This window comes from Oenanthe melanoleuca, chromosome 1A, assembly GCF_029582105.1.
Source record: "Oenanthe melanoleuca isolate GR-GAL-2019-014 chromosome 1A, OMel1.0, whole genome shotgun sequence".
NCBI classification, from domain to species: domain Eukaryota; kingdom Metazoa; phylum Chordata; class Aves; order Passeriformes; family Muscicapidae; genus Oenanthe; species Oenanthe melanoleuca.
This window is the reverse complement of record NC_079334.1, coordinates 60079629-60102358: the sequence shown is the minus strand read 5'-3', so window position 1 is coordinate 60102358 and position 22730 is coordinate 60079629. Positions and strand designations below refer to the sequence as shown.

At 39.5% G+C, this 22730-nt stretch overlaps 1 protein-coding gene across 3 annotated transcripts in view; it reads left to right on the top strand.

Annotated features, from left to right (window-relative positions):
- The first annotated feature begins 1050 nt into the window (after window positions 1-1050).
- HGF (hepatocyte growth factor) overlaps window positions 1051-22730 on the top strand; it is a 56795-nt gene continuing 35115 nt past the window's right edge. For all 3 annotated transcript variants that reach the window (XM_056516419.1, XM_056516418.1, XM_056516420.1), the window contains exons 1-4: window positions 1051-1283; window positions 13255-13420; window positions 18090-18202; window positions 18838-18952. In XM_056516419.1, the coding sequence (XP_056372394.1) occupies window positions 1208-1283; window positions 13255-13420; window positions 18090-18202; window positions 18838-18952 (470 nt within the window). In that variant the 5' untranslated portion in view covers window positions 1051-1207. The remainder of the gene's footprint in view (window positions 1284-13254; window positions 13421-18089; window positions 18203-18837; window positions 18953-22730) is intronic.

The window sequence follows — 22730 nt, the reverse complement described above, 5'->3', positions numbered from 1 at the left end:
TTGGAAATACTTGATTAAAAGTTATTTGTGGATTGAGAAACAGCCTTTTTGTTTTTAAGAACAGCTGTTTCACTCGAAGGTGCTAATCATCAGTAGGGGCAGAGGAGTCTAGGTTGGGAAGGAGACATATTTTTCTGACTCACATGGTGTGGGGCCACATGTAGGTCTCTGGTTTATTTGTGGAAAATGGAGAGAAATGGTTTCCGCTGTTGTCACACACTCCTGCTGTAGATGGTAGGTGGATGCATGGGAGAAAGGAACAGTTTAAATTACAGAAAAACTTTTCCTTAAGTGTTTATTTTTGAACACTTGCGTGTCATGAAGGCCGGTCTCATGACTTTAAACAAAACCCAGTGTCATTGCTTCCATGAGGTTAAAATGAAGTGCAAGAGAAGAATTACAATGACTTTGCCTGCAACAGAAGGAAGGTCAGGCATGGCTTTGGACTGAAGCTTGTCTCCGTGGATCGATGCCAGCAGCTGATACTTGACCTTTAAATTCCCCAGAGCTGCCACAAATTTGGGGAAGTGGCATTTGTCAGATGGCCAAAGAGGGTGATGGAAAGGCCAGGCTGGTGGCTGGGGGTAGCCATGGGCAGGTGAGAGGAAAGGTGTTCCCTTACAGTGAAATTGTCCACGGGGTGGGAGAATCCCAGTGAAATGGCTATGGATGGAGGTGCTGCCCAAGGATCAGGCCAAGGGGCAGGTGCAGAAAGCGGGACGATGTGAAGGGACGTGTCTGCAGGGAAGGAGAGGTCTGTTCTGGCTGCAGGTGAGATGCAATGGGGGCTGTGAGAGAACCGTGCAGCACAAGCCACCAGCCCCGGGTAAGAGTTGAGAGACCCGGTCCCTGCTCCTCCGAGCCTCTGAGGGATGGAGAGAGAGAGGCGGGGGGAAGGAAGGAGGGAGGGAGGGATGAGGCGGTGGAAGACCTCTCCCTGGGCTGGTTGAGGGGTGGGAGGGAAGGGAGGCAGCTCCTGAGGAGGGGAGGAGAAGAAGAGACAGAGAGGGGATGTTGTTAAACAGTTTCTTACCGTAAGAGGGAGTTGGGACCCAGATCTTTCCAGTTAATCACACAACAAACTTAGATCATCGCAATAAAAAGCTCGGCTCACTCTGCCTCCTCTAGTGACCGGCGGTGCACGGGGTCCCTGCGAGGAGCCATCTCCCCTTCTGCTCCCCGCCAGCCGCCGGGGGCCGCCGGCACCATGCGGGCCACGCACCTCCTGCCAGCCCTGCTGCTCCACCAGCTGCTGCTGCTGCCCACCGCCAGCCCCGCGGCAGGTCAGTCCTTCTATCACTTCGCTAGCGACCCCCGTCCGCCCGCAGCCGCAGCACGTCCGCGGCAGGGAGCGAGGGAGGGAGGGAGGGCGCTGGGGCGGCGCGCCGGGAGCAGCCCGCAGCTCCGAGCCCCAGCCCGCAGGTCAGAGCCCCAGGTCCGAGCCCGCAGCTCCGAGCACCAGCCCGCAGGTCAGAGCCCCAGGTCCGAGCCCGCAGCTCCGAGCCCCAGCCCGCAGGTCAGAGCCCCAGGTCCGAGCCCGCAGCTCCGAGCCCCAGCCCGCAGGTCAGAGCCCGCAGCTCCGAGCCTGCAGGTCAGAGCCTGCAGGTCCGAACCCGTACCCCGCAGGTCAGAGCCCCAGGTCCGAGCCTGCAGGTCAGAGCCCCAGATCCGAACCCGTACCCCGCAGGTCAGAGCCTGCAGCTCTGAGCCCCAGCCCGCAGGTCAGAGCCTGCAGATCCGAACCCGGAGCTCCGTGTCTGCAGGTCAGAGCCCCCAGGTCCGAACCCGCACCCCGCAGGTCAGAGCCTGCAGGTCGGAGCCCCAGGTCCGAACCCGCACCCCGCAGGTCAGAGCCCCAGGTCCGAGCCCGCAGCTCCGAGCCCCAGCCCGCAGGTCAGAGCCCCAGCTCCGAGCCCGCAGCCCGCAGGTGGGGCTGGCAGCGGCTCGCCCCCGTGTCCGCGCTGCTGGCGGTGCCCGCGGTGCCCCGAGCCGGGCAGGACAGCCGCGCTCCGGCCTCTCAGCCCGCGGGAGGCGGCCCCGTCCCGGCCGCGGAGCCGCCGCCCGCACCGTGCGGGAGCGGGAGCGGGAGCGGGAGCGGGAGCGGGAGCGGGAGCGGGAGCGGGGCTCGCTCCGGACGGGCAGACCTGGATGGAAACCGGGAGAGGGGGCAAGGAAATCGCATCATCGCCCAGAGGCGCTCCCGGCCGTTGTCAGGAAGAGACAGTGTATCCTTAATTTCCAGTGGTAGAATAAACGTTAAGTAACAGAAGTTGACAAGGGATACCCAAAGCACGGGATAGTGCATTGCTGAACGGGAGTGTCCTTGCTGAAGTTCAGCAGCATGAACATGCTATTTCCAGACTGAAAGACTTGTAATTTCATTAGATGTTCCCGCTGAAATCCGGGAGGTGGAGGGGGGGACAAGGGACGAACAATAAGTAATCAAGTGCTGGATGCTCTTTAGCTGAATTTCTTTCCTGAAGTGTCCCCCCTGGACTGATTATCTGAAGAGCCAACTCTGTGCTTTCTATTGGCCCTCTGGGAAGACGTTTAAGGAAAAAAGTTTGTAAAGGTTTCTACAAACCTTTCCTTCCTTCCGGCAACATTGTTAGGGTCAGACCTTTGCACAGACAGAAACAAAGGACAGGAACAATTCAGGGAAAGAATCTGCCAGGAGCGGGCAAAGCAAGGGCAGGGAATAGTGGCAGCTGGGTTCTGGGGCAATATCTGAGGGCATCAGGCACAGTATGGCAGGGAACACTGATGGCTTACAAGATGTAGCTATGTTTTGTAGTTAAAAAAATAAATATTTTGAAATGGGATTACAAAGTGGAATATTTTGTGATCTGAGTGGGCAAGTCAAAAACAGACTGGCAGCATCACGTGCAGTAAAACCTGTTGTTTTCCCCCTGCAAGCAAGAGTGTGGCTCTGTAGGATGCTGAACAATCTCATTACAGCTTCTGTGCTCAGTCTGCCCACTGAGGATATTGTTTTCACAGGCATTCTTTAGCAGGTGACACAGAGATGCAAGACACTATGATACTATACTTTTCTGAATTCCTTTCCCATGTACATTGCAATTCTATTTTTTTTTTGATATGAAGCTTCTCTGTAAAGTGATGACTAGAGCTGGTTAGGAATTTTCTGAGAAAATTTTTGGGGTTTCTTTTACTGGAAAATGCTGATACATTGAAACTTTTCACAAAAATCATTCCTGTTAAAGAGAAAGTTTCTTTGGTTTGTTTCCCTCAAATCAAATGATAGAGAAATATGCAGCAGGAGACATTGACAATAGCTTGTAGTAACCTGCTGTTGAGAAACCCTCACCTGAGACAGAAGCTCATCAACTGATGGGCTAGTTAGAAAAAAAAAGCAAAATAAACACTGCAGACACACTCACACACACACTTTATTCCACAGGCCAAAAGTACACATCTAGTCTGTAGCCAAGCTCATAAGAAGCTAGGTCATGCTTTTCTCTCCTGGTAAGTCAGGGTGCTTTTCTTGAGTGAGAGAAAGTTGTCCCTGACTCTAAGGTCTTAGTGCGGGCCTGTAGTTTACCAGCCTCAATGTATGTTGGATCTATCTAATATTTTGTGAGGGAGACTGAGAGGAACCTTCTGTACTGCCTGTATGAGTACTGAGCTGATGAGTAGGGCTGTGCCTCCACCAATGGGCTCTCCAGTTCAGGAGTGAATGGTTCACTTTGATGAGGAGAAAATCAGGTTTCCAAAACTTCAGAGTTTTTCAGAGTAGGACTGTTTTTCTGACCAGCTCTCATAGTGACAGTTTCTTGATAACCCTGCCTTTCTTAATTTTCCTCCCCCTCCTTCCTTAATATTAATTAATCCTGTTGTTTGCCTTATTGGTAAGAAAGATGACTCTTATCACACGCTGCCATTTTGTTTGCCTTATTTTAAAAAATATGTGATCTTCAACAATAGTGTCTGTATGTTTACACTGTAGGCAAGGGAAAGTTGTGCTGCTTCTTTCTGAAAATACAAATTTCTGGATCATTTCTGAAAGTTATGGCTTTGTAAGCATATATGTTGTCTTAGTTTGGGATGTTGAATTCTTTTTACTGGGATGCTTTTAAGAAAGATTAGGACTTGCCTACATATGATTATTTTCAGATATGAAAAACAAACTATGAAAACAGAATTAAAACATGAGAAGTCTTTTGCTAGTGCATGTCCGTACTTCTAGTGATGCTCTGTCAAATCTGATACAAATGTACATAATGATGAACATAGTTTCTTCTGTGAATGAATATTCTGATTTTGTGACCCCATGCCCTAAGTTCACTGCAAAGACAATGTCCTGTGTATCAGAAGTTGCTGACTAATACAGTTGGGTTATATTAAGGGGTAAAGAAAAAGAAGAGTGAAGAAAACACAAGAAATTTAAATGTCAGCAAGCTGCCTCCGTTATCACTTTCTGAGTTTCTTTTTAATATGTAAAAGATAAAACAGTGATTGATGAAAGATAAATGTGCATGGTTCCTATAGACTGCTTGCCTAGTCATTATCAATATCCTGTAAGTCTCTGTGACTTGCACAAAGAAATTTATCTGTAGCTAAAACCTTTATCAGAGTTTTCTCTCTTGTTCAATATTCTTATTATTCAGTATTCTTGGGAAGCGTCTCTTTAATAATGCTCATCTAGTGAAATTAAAAATTACTCTTTAATCAAAGCAACAAGTAGATTGGCATGTTGCAAAAGAGCGAATGTTAAAGATTTATTTAAAGTAAAGATACATTTTTCTGTGAGAGGACTGTCAGCCAAGTATGTTTATTTAAATTTATTTAAAGCAAATTCTGTAGTTTGGATGATCTGAAGAAGTTGCTAATGAAGATGTGGGAGTTGCTCTTAGTTCCTATATATAATTATCACTTAAAGAAAAATAAAATCAAGTCCCATAGTCATAATCGATTTTTGAATGTTGTGTATTCCTGTGGTCTGCATAGCTAAGTATATTTTAAAAAATTAATGTGATTTATACTTTCCCATCCCAGCTGTAGGTAATCATTATACTATATACTGTCAACAAAGTGAAATGATACTGTGCCAGTTGGAAGAGTGTATTCCTTCTGTTTAATGGAATCCTTTTGGTGCTCAGTGCCAGGGGCTGCTTGTTTTGCTCTCACATGTAATACAGCTCTTACCCTGCTTAACAGATTTTCTGTTTCTATTAATGCCATTTTCATAAGCAACATAGCAGGAGAATACAGAGTTGAAAGACATGGGATTAAAATGTTGCATAAAACTCTGGAAAATCGACCACTGAAGTCAAGGAAAGGAAAGCCTCTTATTGGAGGAGCTCATCTGTCATTATTGTAATACTTCAGCTGAGGCCAGGGCTGGAAGTGAAATGTGCAGTCTCCCTCAGAGAGCAGAATATCTCCCTTTTGGATCTTTATGCTGAACATTAGTTTGCCACTTAAGCATTTCAAACTTTTCCAAGGAGGTTTGAAATCAGGCTAACTGGGCCTCTTTTTGAATAAAAGCATGACATGGGGAGAAAAAGCATTGCCTTGAATGTTTTACAATTACCTGTACTGGGTGAGTGTTGGAATTTCACTTTCTCCCCACCAGCATTGAGGTGGGGTGGAATGGTGGAGACTGGAAGGACAGAGGTGAGAATGGATTGATCATGGGGGTGGGAAAGGATTGATCTCCATGCTTATTTGGGAAGCAAGTATACTAGGACAATTGCCATAATGCAAGCAAAATTGCTGTGGGAAAAGTATGGCAGCTGAAAAGAACTGAGAAGGGGTGAGGACATCCTCACCCATCTTTTCCTGTAGGTTTTTGTGGCAGTGCCCTCAGAGAGCTGTAGAGCTGTTTCTGAAACTGGTTAGTACCTCCAAGCAAAGCAGAACTGTGGCAAAGCAGAGCTGGGAACATGCTCCAGATTAGTCAAATGTGTTGGCAAAATCTAGCTGTACTTTCAGTGGCTTGTGGGCCTCCACCCATGTGCAGTGTGATGAGCCCAGCCGTGCCTGGCAGTCCTCGGTGCTGCTGGCCCAGCTGGGACTGGCTGCTCCCTCTGTCCCCCTCAGCTCCAGATTTTCCTATGACTCGTTTCCTTGGCCAGCAGCACTATTTTTATGTATACAAGATGCAGCAAGGCTCCCACCACCCCTCACAGGGGCTGTTTTGCTGCCCTCAGCCATCTGTCATTCTTTGCTTTGCCCAGTCCCTGCCCTGCCCACTTGTGCTTTTCCCCCTAGCCCTTGCTGCACGCCCGGAATTCCAGTTGGCTGGGACAGGGAGGAAGGGCACAACATGCTGGGTGCCTTGAAGGGGACTCCAAGTGCTTGTAAAGACTGTTGAGTGCAATGGAAAATGGTGGGGATTTAATGCACAATGCATGAGGACAAATCTTACAAGGGGAAATCCTCTCAGCAAATTAGCCAGAGGTTAGATACAGTAAGTCAGAGTACAAACTGCAGCACATTTGTTTCTGCTAGTGGGTCCCAGCATCCTGCTGAGCAGATAACCTTTTCTTGGAAGGAAAAGAGCTGTCCATTCGCAGCTACCATCCAATTTTAGAATATACTATCAGTTGTTAGCATTATCTTTAGCTCCTTGAGCTTTCATGCTGACTAGAGGAGCGGGTTCCAAAGGCAGGACTTAGCATAAACATGAAGTTGGGTTCCCAGTTACATGGCAGTCTTTGCAGTTGCTAATAAGGGTGTGTGGGTGTGTGGTGTGAGTGGCAATGTAAAGCCAAAAAGAAATATCTTTTTGCATTTCCTGAATCTGCTCAACAACTAGACTGAGAGCCAACGTAGAAATGCGGAAATAATTATCTATTTTATATAGATATTGTATGGAAAGTTATATTTATTTCAAACTTCTTTCTAAAAATTGCATGTTTTTTCCCCATGAGGCTCCTGTGCCAAGAAAATTAATTTCAGAATTTAAAACATTCACATCATCCTCCAGGTACTTCTGAGAAACTGTTTAGTTTTGACAAGTTAGAGATGCCTCCTTAGACAGCTGGTTTTATTTTGGTGACTTTCCATCTACACAGCTGACTGCAGATTTTATGGGTATGGTTGGTAAACTTCTTTTACACCAAATTATTGTCTTACATAAATAGCGGCATTAAACTTAATCTGGCATTTTAAGCCTATCCAGCCTACAAAGTTGTTTTCTTGGGCACAACTCACATTGTTCCAGTTTCTCATTATGTTGGTATGCCTTTCTTCCTTTTTTTTCCCTTTTCCCCCCGAATGAGAAGTCATTTGGAAAAGGTGTTCACTTTTTGCATTCTAGCCAGGAGTCTGGATATTTCTGATGCTGAAGGAAAGAAGGAAAAGTTAAAGTAGATGAAAGTAAGTTAAAAGTGTTGAGCATTAATTTTTTTTGTCAGAGTGACTCTTTTATGACTTAAGAGATAAAATTGCCTTCAATGTATTTGCTGAAAAGTGCTTTCTAACTGTTCACACAGATAACAGTACTGTGATGACCTATTAATGATCTTAGTATCAACATTCATCTTTAACATCCTTCCTTTTATTTCTGTGGCCACGCTCTTAAGTATATTGTATCCAAAAGCATTTATTGACATCTACTTTCACCATCTGGTGAAGATTGGGTGTGTTTGTTTTTTTCTTTTTTTCTTGATGAAGCCAGTATATTTATGCTAGTATACTAAGGCACACACCAGAATACAGAGTACCCTTGATGTTTTATATCCTTTAGAAAGTATTGTCTTGGAAATACTTTATAGAACATAATTAAAACTGTCCCTTCTATCATGTTTAGGAGACAAACATCTCACTGTATTTGCATACTGGTTTCAACCCATGTATGATGAGAACTGTTCCTTTTTTCCAAACCCTGCTCGCTGAGCTTGTTACACAAGTTTTGCCAAATGCTATTTTATGCATATAAACATACTTTGTTTTTAATTTTTGTATTAAATTGTCAGTATTTATACTGATAAAGCATTCTGCTTTGATATATCTGACACTGTGATAATACATTGTTCTGCAGATTTTTGCTTTGCACATTTTTTTCCCATTCAGAAACTTATGAATATAAGTTACCATGCATTTTTTGTCAAGTGTGGTGTCCCCTGATAAAATGCTTGATATGTTTATTGTGTTGAACTGTGTTTTCCTACATTTATTTCAGGTGTGTTTAAAGTTGGAGATTTTTTCTTTTTTTTTTTCTTTTCTTTTTTTTTTTTTTTTTTTTTTTTAATTAAAGGTCTTTCATATGATGATAGATTTCTAATTTCCCACCCCATATGCCCAAGTTTTAAGTCACATGATATTCCTCTCATATTTTTTTTCCTAGCTCATTGGGAAAATCCAGTTTACTTTATTTTGCAGTTTGTTTGCAAAATTAAATTAATAGCTAATCTCATTTTAGTGTTCTGACCTGGTTATCAACTGTAACACAAATAAGTCAGTCTCTGATTAGTCCATCTGTTAACTGCTCAAGGTCAAGTGACTTAATTTCATTACAAACATGATGCAAAATATTAAACAGAGATCTGATATGCCAGCTGATACTAAAGAAAGTGCCTATGTCTGCTTTACATTTCTGAAATAGTTCTGTCACTTTATGTGACTATTTTTCTTCACTGGAATACATTTTGAAACCTCAGCTTCTCCATGTTTCCTGCAGAGCACGTGGACAATTTCCCTCTTTTAAATATTTCTCCTCATGCCATGTTGTTTTGTATTTCATTGTCCATTTGGAAGGGCTGCAGTTGAGTCCTGCAGTTCTCTGACAGCATCTGCTAGTCTAAGAAATTCAGGTACCTTAATTTCCTTGATTTATTTTATCATAGATTTAGTTGATCTCTGACATCTTGCAAACAAAGAGCAGTGATTATTTTACATGAGTATTCATATTCTTTTAAAAACTGGGAGTTATACTATAGACTAGAGTGAAATCTGGAAACCCTGGAAGCTGACATGCTGAGTGCATCATAACTGGTATTCAATAAAAGATTTGTAGAGTCTGTAACAAGTCCATAGAAGAGGAGATTTTTCTAGGGGAGGCAGCCAGTATGTTCCAGTTGTGCTCTGTAAGACCATAACTTTGCAGCCCAAAATGAACATCTTTATTGCAAAAAAAGGGAGTGGTGGAGGAAGGACAAAGGGATTACCAATGAAGCAGGTAAATTCAGGTAATCTCCTTGTAAAATTTTACACAAGTAATGTTTTGATCTCATTAAAATGAACAAAGGTGATCTTTGGGCCCTATGACACCCTGTAGCTATTTTGATTATGACAGAAATGGTATTTGCTGTATTAGGTTTTTTAGTACTAAATAGATAATGTAAAACCAAATACTTTTTGTGATGAGACTAAGACTTGAGGGTGTAAAATGTGACTTGCTTAGGTGTTTGAATTCTAAATAACCTGAAATTAAATTTATGCTGAATTTCTGTACTCTCATTTAGCTTGGTATCAGACCAATATTCTGCAAGGTGTAAGTTTTAATTTGGGACCTGGAACATAATCATGTAGTTTCAGAACTGAGTGATGTGGTGTTTGGGAGGCCCGAAGCCCTTTTTTGGTGTGGGACATGAGGACAGAAGGAAAAAAAGAAACTATTTTGCTGTCATTTTTCTAACAGCCCAGTAATTACAGAACAACTGGAGAGAAAGAGAAATCAAAATACAAACACCTTTGCCTTTTGAAACCTGTTTCTCTTGTTAATCAAGAATTTGTCTTTCTGTGATATTGCACACTGTGGCCTCCATTGCTCACAGTTCTCTGTCTTACTGGTTCAGTTTTGTATAAATATAATTAACATTAAAGTCTAGAATATGGGCACTGCAGCTCAGTAGTGAGTCTTCTTACAAAAATGTTGCAGAATGTCAATTTTCTTTATCTATGATTATTGAGATTATTTGACATGGACTGGAACTGCTCCAAGAGAAGGTATTGTTGGAAATCTTTTCCTCCAGGTGCCCTATAGTTTGAGCAGTGTCAGCCAATGATTCTTGTCTGAGAAGATTGTACAGAAACCTCATTTGGAAATGTAGTAAGGGAACAGAAAGGGGAGTTCTTGTAGCTCCAAGGCAAATGTCCTTCCCTATGAGATATCTTTTTTCTTAAGTAAATATTTAAAGTCTTTTATGAAACTGGGGAACACCAGCAGGGAGACTTTGGAAATCCCAAATGAGATTATGGAGCACTTGTCCAATGCTGCATCCTACTAGAGCAGATGTGTCAGTTCCCATTTCTCTAGGCACTGACTGAGCTCTTCTCTTTTCTCTCCAACTTCATGTCAAGAAACAGAAAAAGGCACCACCCTCACCTTTTTGAGGATTTTTTTTTTTTTAAGTGGACTGAAGAAATATTTTTAGTTAGTGGTTGTTTCTGTTGAAGAAAGAAATGTTGGTTCATATTTGACTGGATTCCTTTGTGTGTGAATCAGCTGCTAATATTTTCAAATTTAAGTGGAATGTCAGACTTCCTTGGTAATGTGATATGAAACTACAGGAAACATGAGAGGACATGGCCCACAAAATGAGCAGAAATCCTGATTAATAAAAGTTTAAAAAATTGAAATGAATGGCAATCACAAATTAGTTGCATTTCCATAGCATACTGCATACTAAGCTTTAATGTGGAGAGTGCCTAAGGCACTATTTGAATTAAGATTTTTTTAATAAAGGCACCTAATTTGAATCTAAAAGAATATTTTATATCTATTTTGTTGTGAGAATTGTTAAAGTAGTGCTTTGCATTATTCTGATGTTTCTAACAGTCACACCACAGATGCACTTGGCCCTTTGCCTCTTGGATTATAGGCAAGACATAGAATGTTGTTGTTTGAAAGCTCAACTAAATCAGGCTGTTATGAATTGCTAAATGCAAGATCAAACCCATAATCCTCTTTGGACAACTGCTAGGAAAAGAAGAGCAAAAAGAAAAAGCAGAACTCTCTACAATATTTTTCAGGCAGAACAGAATTTCTTGATTTTTTAAATCATATTCTTGCATGCTGGCTGGTGAGTTTAAGAAGCTGTTATCATTGGGAATTAAGATAATAGCACTTATCAGTAGATGGGAAATGTTATTATCAGAAACTGAAAGAAAATACTTTGATATTTCTCTACAGATTCTTACCACCACTTGACATAAAAGTCTTGGCTGACACAACATAAAACTAACAAGTATGTCTTGGAAGATAACAGTTTGAGAAATATACCACAAAAGCTTTATAGAAGATTTTTTTTTTTTCTGTGGTTGACTTAAAGGGCAAATTCAATCCTTTTTGAAGTACTTTGGCTCTATCACAGGTACAAAAAAAATAAAGCATCTTGAATGTAGACACAATTGTTTCCAGTAACAGGATGCAGATCCTTTAGAGGAGAACATTATCATAACATTTCTCTAAGCAGTGATTCATTTTGGGTTAATGTGCACTGCACAAATAGAGGGCTGAAAATGCTTAAGAGATCTGATACAAGTCCCTAAAACAACACCAAAATTACGAGGATTTGTTTTTTTAATCAAAACTTTTTCATATAATAATAATAATGATATTTAAAGGTAAATATTTTTTCATAATTTTTTTTTTGTGATTGGGATTAAAACTGTGAGTTGTTAGATACTGGAGAGTAGCATAGTTGATTTCCATCAGTTCAAAATGAAAGGAAGGAGGATTGGGTGGAGATTATTTTATAGGGATGTCACAGCACAGATATTCTGCTCCTTTGCTTTTCTTTTTTTTTTTTTTTTTTTTTTTTTTTTTTTTTTTTTTAAAGCTGAAGCTTGATGAGATCTAATGTAAATGCCTTTGTCATATTTCTAGGTGTCTTAGGATAACTCACCACTGAGAGGTGTGATTTAGCTGAATCTGGTAAAAATGTGAACTCAATTATCAGGATGGAAGTTCTGCAAAGGGAACACTCTAAGCCCTCCTTGGTTTTTCAGTATGTGGAGCTGTCAGTAACTCCTCCAGAGCCTCAGCTATTGCAATTTACAGTTACTCTGAGCTTCTGCAGAGTGCACCAAGCAACACTTCACTGGGCTAAGGGCAGCCTGCAAGTGCATGAGGATCTATCCAGTGCACTAGGCTGAAGTTTTATCTATTGGAAAAACTCTGACGAAATTTAATAAATTGAACCAGAACATTTGTGTTCTATTATTGTTGCAGAGTCTGTAGAGAAAAATGAAAGGACAGCTGTGAATACAGTTACATGGAAATAAGTTATGGAAAATACTATTATCTACTTTGTAAACTAGGGAGGAATTTATTCACCTAACCTTACGTGGATAAGCCATCTAATCCAAAAAGATCATCTGGGATCACTGAGTGAAAAAGGAGAAATAGATCCACAGGGCAATTTATTCTCCCTGTGTTAACTCATCTGACAGAATAGGGACAGTTACTCTCCAGATGTGCTCATCTGTCTTCACAGACAATGGAGTAGCCTTCACTGGCAGATTGGTTTTCATGGAATTCGAAGTAAAAATATAAATAAATATTGAGAAAACTCTGGAATTTTCTTGCAGATATCAAAGACCTTTCCTCTTGCACTTTAGCCAAACATCTCTAGCCAATCTTCCTCTCTCCATTTTATACCTCTTCCTCTGGGCCTTTCAACAGAGACATGGAAACAAGATCATTGTGTTCATCTTTGCAGGAATCTTTGCAACACTGCAGACTGTTTCCATGCTATGGCCTCTGTTAGACCTTATAATTTTTTTTATGAGCTAGCAACTCTAGTCAGTCAGACTAGACACAACACTCACACTGAGACATCATTGGAGTGAGAGGAGAAATTATTATTCTGTGTCACTTTGAGAATCCACTTCTCTTCACAATTTGTGATAAATACATTACGAACAGTTTTTTGCATTCAGCAAGTAATAATCTTTTTCAACTTGAGTTTTTCATACTTCATAATTATCTCAGATAATTATCAGGCATATTTTGCAGGTTCTGAAAAAAATTTGTGAATGGTGAGAAATTTTCAAACTTTCCTTTTACCATTTTACAGCATTATGCAAGTCTTTATTTGAAACTGGTTTTGCTATATTTCCTACCATTTTGGTTTTAAAAATGGAAATAAATCACTGTCTAAAATAATCAATTCTTCTGCAGTATATGCTTATAGCCTATTTTTGTGAGATTCTCTATGCTTAAGGTACTGAAGATGCTGTAATTCCTAGAAAATGTTATCCATATCTAATGCTATCTTTAATCTCAACATTTTTCTTAACAATGTGTTTTTGGTTTTTTTTTCTTCTTTGCTTGTTTTTTAGAGGGTAAAGGAAAAAAGAGAAATCCTCTTCATGACTTCAAAAAAACAGGAGAATTGATGCTCATTAAAGTAAACAAAACACTGGAAGTAAAAACAAAGCTGTTAAATTCCACAGAGCAATGTGCAAAGAGATGCAGCAGGAGCAAGGGCCTTTCCTTCACTTGCAAGTAAGTTATGTATCTCTTTTTGGTTTTTTCCCCCTAAGAAAACTTGTATAATAACCTTTGATCAAAGATCTCTCTGTAATTGTCCTCAGTGGTAGCTTGTACCAAGAACAACCTAAAGATTGTGATTTTTTATTGCAGTGATCTTGCTCTACATGTCCAGTGAGTGTCAGTCTTTTCTGAGGCTTCATCTGAGTTGTCTGTCTTCTTAGCTTGTCTAATCTGTAATCTTTTCCATAACATAGCTGAAAAAATGTACTCCTGTTAAGATGCAGATGACTTGGGCTGCAATGCAGCATTAGGTGAGCATTTCTGAGATTTTTATGTTTCTCATAAAATGGTTGTTGTCACACATCACAGCTGCAGTATCTCAGCACCACTTCAGGCCATACTCTGTCTCCGTTCTATGCACATTACTCCTGCTGAAATCAATGAGAACCTCACACAAGGAGCACAGATACACTCACTGCTGAAGCTCACTGGCAAGTACTGCAAACCTGATAAACGGAATCAAACCTGGGCTGTGGATAACTGTCCTTCAGCATCTGCTGTCTCTTAGAAACATCATGCAACTGGTTGCTTGTCTGCCTTGTACATATTCTCTACTGTTTTTTGGAACAAATCACTATCATTTTACTGACATGTTTGACTTCTCTGATCCCCCTGGCCTCTCAGTCTGGACCTTTAGCAATCAATAAAAGGCCATGAATGCAGAAGGATCTTGGAGAGAGTGGATGACTTGGGGAGTGGAGTACTGGGCTAAATGTGAGCCTGAACTTGAAATACAAAACACTTTTGACAATTGGTACAAATGGAAGCTGGATGAAATGTGCCAACAAGAGTTCTTCCTTGGTAGAGAAGATTCTTAACTGTGATTAAATTTTTCCTTAAACCTTTGATTCCATTGTTGCAACATCTTGTTTGTATCATTCTGTCTCTGTTTGTATGTGTAAATAATGAGCAGAATTAACTTTTTTCAGATAAAAATATTTTCCAGGCACTAACATTTTTCACGTGGTACAAGCCACTCCTTTCCCTATCAGCAGAGCTCCCATTGCAGTCATTGCCAAGAGGATCAGGTTGATATTCAATACAGCAAGACACCCTTGAGTTCTGATGAGCAGCAACAAGGAGTATTGCAAAATTAATTATCATATTATAAAACAAATTCTGAATAATGCCAAGCAAACAACAATTCTGTATTCTAGCATCAGTTTAGGAAAACCTTCTCAAGCTACTTGTAGTTGCTCTGGATGCTATCTTTTGTGTTCTGAAAATGAAAAGCAACATAATAATTGTTTTTTATAATAAAATTAATCTAGAATCTCAGAATTTTTAAAATGCTTTCATGTTTTATAGATTTTTTTTTTTTTGAGACAGTGTCTGATGGATATCTTAGGTGGCAATTTCCCCTTTAATGAATCAATACAACACAGAAGAGACATGAGGGACTTTTGAAAGTACAGCTTGGAAAAGCCCTGCTCACAGATAACAGAATGGCAATCTGTTGTGCAATTACTTTGCACTGAATATGGAGAAGAATTACAGATCCTGATGATCTCTAAATTCCTGTTTTTCTGGTGGGCTTTTAGCACAGAAGGTGCTGAAAACCTGCTTTAGCAGTAGAGGTGTAGGTGATGAGGTCTTGCCTGTGCTACCACTATGCACTGAGTGCATGGGATTTTCTTTTCTGGGATCTCAGAACATTCTTGTGGTTTCCCTTTTGGCCCCATATGGGTCCTGTTGTGGTGTGAACTGTTCTTTGATGCTACTGTAAACACACATTTTACAAGTGTTCCCTTATAAAGGATCTAGTGTTTACTAATGTTTCCCTTTTATTCATAGGATCCCAGTCTTTAGCTTCATATCAGCACATGGTTACTACAAGGTGAAATTTGTTGCCAACTTAAACGAAAACCAATTAGCTTCCTGCCTGCTGTGGGAGCATTCTAAAATAAGAAGTAACACAAAATGACATTTTAAATGCTTGAAATATGAGACTGGAAATTTTCTATGATTATTGACATTTTCATGGCTTGATTCTTATACTTCATATCCATGCAGCAGTTCTTTATTGCTTGGGTCACAGCATTGATGTTTTATTTTCTGTATGCAAGCTTTATGTAAGAATTAAAAATGGAATTACTTTATAACATTGTGACAATAGCACTGGGAGCAACAGCATCTGTGTCTGTGCACTGTGAGGTACACAAGCAGGAACAGTGTTTGGCTTTTTTTTTGCCAGAAAGTGGTAAAAGTAGCAGATTTCAGTCACTACAGACTTGTAAAGGTTCAGGTGCTCCTTATTTTGTGAAGGGGGAAGGAAATTAAGACAGCTTTCTATTTCTTCATTATATGTTTATGTATCATTTGCAAGTAAATTCTGAGTATTTTATTGGCTAATCATTTATCCTTGCTGGTTTTTACTCTAACACTTTTTTTGTTGAAGCTAATGCATGTCACTTTTCAAAAGAGATATTTCCTCTATTCCCTTGCTGTCGTGCTTGCACAGATCTTGTTCATTTCTGAGTTACAAGATCCTTATTTAGACTTGTTTCTTTGTCATAACATTATTCCTAAAATCCTCCATAAAAGAACTCCTTAGATCCACTTACTCTGTGTTTTTGACTTCATAAATCTCTGTGCCTCATTTTCTGCCTTCCCTATCAGTTTTATCAAGCTGCTACTGAGCTGTTCTATTCCTTTGTTTCACTATCCTTTGTAATCCATTACTTCCTCTGTTTTCCTACAGTCATCCTTGCAGTTTTTCCCACTACAATTACTATGGATGAAAAACAATCAATATAATTACTATTTTATTTGCTATACAGGTGACTTTTGCAGGTGTGTCACTTCCTTAGCTGCAAACTTGTCACTGTCTTGTCCTTTTTTATCAGCTCAGAGTGTCTGTATTTACACAGGAAGGGATTTCAATATAGACAACAGAATTTCAGTACCTGATAAGAAAACCAAAATCTGCAGAAAATCTACAGGCTATCCCAGTGCAAAGAGAAAAAAAAAATTGTTGTGATCGGCAGTATCAGTAGAAGAAAGTCCAAGAATTTGCTCAAATATGTTGACTTTGGAGGTATAAAAACCCTTCAGATTTGGGTCCAAGAAAAGATTTTTACAAACTTTTATGTGCAGAAGTGGTTGAAGCCAAACTGGAAAGAAACCAAAAGGCAACTGAAAGGCAAAAACTGAAAGAATAGTTTGTAAACAGTGCATTCTGCATTCCCACTTTAGCAGGGAGGAGCGGAAACGAGAATGTAATTGGAAAGGCAGGAAAGGTCAAGGATATTTTTGTGAGTGATGGAGTTAGAGGCACTTGGATATGCTCAGATTTGAGAATCAGCCAGAAGAGAACAGAAGGCTGCACAAGGGCAGAGGGATGAAGGTTAGCAGGTTGGAAGGATTTGGAGTCAACAGAGTAGAGAGAGCAGTTGGATGAAAAATCTGTTTGGTGATGGAAACGATAATGAAGAAGATGTTTGAAAGAGAGAAGACTGGGGAGATTGGATAGGATCTTGTAGCATTTTTAACTGAAGCCAGCAAGATCTCACACGGAAAGCTTGTGTGGTGAATTAAATGAAGATCAAGGAAGTTTTTTTGGAGAATGCAGTGCTGAAGAATATGGCATAGCCAAAGAATGGATGAAGTGTAAGAAATCTGTGCAACTCTTGGATATTATCAAATAGTGTTAAAATGCCTTCTTGGATCAGAAAAAAATATCTCAGAAGGTACGGGATGAATGACAAAAATGTAGATTTTCTGTTAGGCTAGAGGAAACAATGTCAATTATTTGTTATTTGGTTCAAATGAAAAGCTAAGGAAAAAACACCAGTATATTTTTTTTTATTTCTTTATGGAATAACTTGCTCCCTCCAAGGCGGTCAATTTTGGTTTTAAAATCCTTTAAAATATCTTACCTATAGTTAAAGACTATTCTTTCAAAACTGTAATAAGAGAAAAAGGTCTGCATTTTTCATTTCAGGTATTGAAAGAAAGTGGTTTTACCCTGTGATATTGTTTTTTTTGCCCTCCCCCATATCTGGCCAATTCAGCACGCATCGTAGTCACTCCTAGGAAGCAGTTAAAAATAAGAGAAAAAAAAACCAAAACAACTTACACTAAAGTGAGTAAGGACAAACTCTAGGTACACTATCACAGTTTATTTTATTAATTAAAATAAAAATAATCTTGTTTTTAAACAGGCCAGTTGTTGTAGGCAAGAAACAGATTCCTTGTGCTTGAATTTTGCTCAGTCCATCAGTGTGAGACACCTAACTATTACAGAGACATATTGTAAGCATAGCAAAGATTATGTTTCTGTCCTCATGGTTTTTTTTCCCAGAGAGCAGCATAACTGAGGACACAAATGCTGTCTCAGTCACATTTATCTAAGTTTTAAAATAAAGATCTTTAATGACAAGGGAACTTTTAGATTAGTGTGAACAACCAAACTGGTATTTAATGTAATGACCACATCAATTTAATTTCTTTGTTTCTTTGCTCTTGTCAGCACAGTTGTGGGTTTAAATAGTAATTTGGACTGTTTCTCTGACTTTCCCAGTAAAAATAAATCTGATGTCATTGCATGCTCCTTGGCAGGCCATGTGTCATTATTATAAACCACACAGAGATTTTTTTCTCATCCAGATTTTCTTTGCAGGGCCTTTGCTTATGACAGAGTTACAAAACGGTGCCATTGGTTATCCTTCAACAGCTTGACAAATGGTGTGAGAAAGAAGCAAGACCATGCGTTTGATCTGTATGAAAAGAAGGGTAACTGATTTATTTACAGATTTTGTTTTTCCAGCTAGGGAGGGAAAAAAAAAGCCCGAGGTCAGTCAGTGATTTTTTGGCTGTAGGAACATCCTGGGCATGGGTGTTTTTATGCATTTTGAAAACTGCATCCTACAGTTTTATTTGCACATAATCGTGGGTTTTCTGTCATGCAAATTTCTCTACATACTTGCTGTTGGTCAGTTTTCCAATCTACATATTTACATATGTACCATCATATATACTAGTTACAGTTTTGTACTTCAGTTTTCTACTGAGCACCTTGGTTTTATGAGCTACCATTTATTACTTAATATTGCTCTTATTTACTTCATTAATGAGTAGGATACTCAAGTCCTCAGACATGGAGTGTTGTTCAATCAGATACATCAGATTGGAAACATTTCCAGGATTTTTCTTTTGGGGGGTCAGATAGTGATCAATATTAAAAAAAAAAAAAAAAAAAAAAAAAAAAAAAAAAAGACAGACGTGTATGTCAACAAATATGTAGTATTTTGAAAAATTAAGTATGTAAAGGCTAATAAATATGTTAATTTTATGTGAAAACAGATTATGAGCTTTAGCTTTGAATATGTTAATCAAGACCCTAATTTTCTTCTCTTTTGCTTCAATAGATTATGTCAGAAATTGTATCATTGGAAAAGGAGCAGACTATAAAGGAACAATATCTGTTACCAAAAGTGGTATCCAGTGTCAGGCCTGGAATTCAATGATCCCCCATGAGCACAGGTAAGAGTTCAGGAGCAGAGACAATGGGAATAGTGCCCAGACAGCTTCCATAAAGCATAGGAATTTATGGGAAAACTAACCTTAGACAACCAAATCTCTTAGGTATATTCTTGCCTTTCTCCAAGAGATGCCATTCTCCAAATCCCAGAAAATCCATATCTTGGACTTTCTCCAAAAAGTTCTCACTTCATGCCAGCCTGTGTGTCTGTATCTCTTTCTTTCCTGTGTTGGGGGGTTTTTAGCTGTTTAGGTCCTTTTGATCTCTTAGCTACTGGTAGAAACAAAACATCTGCACTATTTCAGCCCAGGGTCTGGAAGTTCATCACTGTTTTCTAATTGACTACCAAGAAACAAGAAATTTTGAAAACATTGATAGGAAGCAGGGATATTAGGCCACCTGTTTGCTTAGTGTATAATATTGTAAGTATATTTTGCATAGATTCTGTCAATTCTCTGTTACTTATAGAACATCTTAAACTCTATGGAGCACTTGGACCAGGCAACAAATTCATGGAAAGGAATGATGAGGCTTTTGAAATCCTTAGTTTCAGATCATACAAGCAATAACTAAAGAATGAGGGAGCATGTACAGGACTTATCTTTTCAGATTAGGACCTGGTACAATGAGAAACTGAGACCAAACCTCTACCTTGAGAGTAAATCTAGCTGAACTCTGTTGGCTAAGGAAAAAGAGAAGAAAGCCAAAATCTGAAGCCAGTAAGAGTAATGGTAAAAACAGATTCATCCCTAGCAAATGTTCCCAAAAACCAGTAAAAGGACTACAAAGTACTGGTCTACTCTTTAACCACTTATCTTTAAACATTTTTGTACTGGCTTTAGCCATTCAGATAATAAAACTTCAAGAGACAAAACCAAAATTTCCTTCCACCCATAAGCTTGCTGTCCACATTGCTATCTTTTGCTCCAAACTCCCAGGGACAGCAATTTGTTTAGGAGGAGCCAAACTGGAGATCACTGGTGAGGAACTGGGCTGTGCACTGCTCAGTCCTGTCCTGACCAAATCAATCCAGTGTGCAAGAGGATATCTTGGAACAACATTAAAAGACAAAGGGTAGTTGAGTTCTGCCCTCTTATGATGTGTTACAAAGCTGAGCCTCAGGCTTGGACTTACTGGACTTGGCTCTTACAGTATGGACAGCAGTGTCTGCTTTTTAGTTTGGGACCAGACCTGTTCTTAACTGGGAGCCTACCATAAATACCACCAGATTCCAAAATGACTTCTTGAGACTCAACACCTTGAAGTATATATCTTCACCATTCAGAAGTGAAAGAATTCGAACTCATTATAACCAAAGCAAAGATGAGCATTTATTCTACATAATATGCATGTGACTTTATATAATTTGAGAAAGTAAAGTATCTGGATTGCACAAATTATCACTAAATTGCATTTTAATACACAGCATACACAGTTTTATCCAATTCATTTGGACAGCTACTCTTCTATGATGAATTTTATGAGAGTGACTCTTCTCCTGCCTTGTGCAATAAGTTTAATTTTTCAAAGGTCACCGGATAAATGAGGTGGCTGCATGCTAATTTTGTTTTTCAACATCAGAAAATATGATTTCATCATCAGAGACATGAAGGAGGTGGGAAGAAGCAGACAGTAGTGGTGTGTTTGGAACTTATTAGTACAAAAGATTTAGCTTTTTAGGTCAGTTTTTCTCAACAGCTGATTATCACAAAGTGCCATTGGAAAATAAATCCCTTCTTCATATTTAAGGGAGAAATGCATTTTAATGATTTTTAATTATATTTCTAGGAAGAATTGCAATAGCTTGAACCCTTAAACTTTTGCTTAAACCTAGCAAGTCATATTTTTATTTATTTGTATTCCAACAGAACACAGAGATTCCCAGCAAAACCCTACTTTCTATTATTGTCATTTCCATCCTAGTATAGATTTTAAGACTCTTAAGTTTTAAATTTAAAAAATCCAATGTAAAACGTTCTCAAAGAGAAATGGTCAAAGAGAAGACCAGTGCTTCATAGACTTTTGGCTAGTTTCCATGGCTTTTTTGTGGTTGAATCTGTTTTTACCATTACCCTTACTGGCTTCAGTTTTTGGCTTTTTCTCTTTTTTCCTTACCTAATGTAGATGAACTAAATCATCAGTTATAGGAGTAGCCCTTTCTTCCATTTCTGGGTAAGATCTCTACTGCAACTCATCTTTTCCTCTCTAAGAGTTTTGCTTCAGTACCTGTTGAAGCCAGTTGTATATCTGACCCATCTTGCTACTCATTTAGAATTTTTAGTGCTACTCATTAAACTTCTTGTTTTTTTAATGCTCTTACACCATATCTGATATAGTTTGAGATGCCTTTTTCCTATATTTTCTAATGAACAGAAAAGTTAAACAGAATATTCTAACACGCACTGACACCAATTTAATCAGTACACAGGTTGGAATGTCCCATCAAAAATGTTTGCCTGGGGGTCTTTAAGTAAAAAAAGTTTGAGATACTTACATTGTAAGAGAACAGAAGAAACACCAATCTTAGAGGCAGCAAGATTGACACAAAATCAATTTCTTCAAGCACCAAAACCAAAAAAGCACTTCTATGTAATGCTTCCACATTGCATTGACTAGAATCACAATGTGGTTAATAAAGTTATTTTTTACTTCAGTTAGTTCAAGTATTTCATTAATAGGAATAAAACTTGAATTAAATGTCACATGTCAGAATTTTCTCCTTGCTTCTCTCTCTCAAAACACTAAAAAAATATTAGATATTTTCAGAATAAAAGGTGCGTTATTTATATAAACTTAAATACTCATTAAAAAAAGGGAAAAAAATCTTAAAAATTTCAAAAATTAAATAAATAATTAAGCTCAGTTACAAGTTTTACATGATCCCCTATATATTTAGCCTAGTACTTCAAATCACAAAAAAACCTTCATGAGACAGATCTCTGATTTTAAGGTGTTTTCTAACTCTAGAGATTTAGCTGTTGTTTAGCATCGCTGCAGTGTAACAGAAAAAGAAATGCCACTGGCTGAGTCTGCGATGTGCAGCCTGAATGGGGTCATGAGCATTGAACAGACCAGCTCTGAGGTTGGGTTCCTTATTATGGGGTTAGCTGCTCCTTATTTTGTGGGGTAAATAAGCTAGCATTACTTTCATGTGTAAATATTTAAATATCTATATAAAGTATGTGTGTGTCACTGTGTATGACATTGTTCCTCTAGATTTAAGCACATAGTTTTACAGATATCTGAGAAGAAAACATCTTGACTCTGGACACTTTGAGTCACCTGGGGTGCTGTTAAATTTGTGAACCTATACAATGCAATTATGAGTGAGTCTGTAAATAGCAAACCTAAAGTGACAACAGTGGGGCTTGTGGCAGTACATGAAGGAACCCAGCTAAAATGGCACCTAGGGAAATCTCTTGTGCTGAAATGCAAAGCAGCCCCCAGTTTCAGGCAGTGAAAGCCTCTCAGTGAGGTTTAGCTCAGCCTTGGTCACACCTGCATGCTGCTGCTGATCAGTCCTTGCTGCTGCCTGACCAGGGATGCAGAGGCTTCTCTGCTATGGGTTTCTCAAAGTAGGTGATCTCAGCCCAGCTGGAGCTGCTGTATGTGCCAACATGCACAGGTAAGACAAGCCTCACCTGGCTACAGACCCAGTCCAGCCCTTTGCACCCAGAGCTCCTGAAGGAGAGCACAGCACAGGCTGGCAGGGCGTGTGTGACTGCCTCTGGCTCTGCCCTAGATAGCTGGCTCTGGACAGCTGAGGGATGGGAGTAAAAC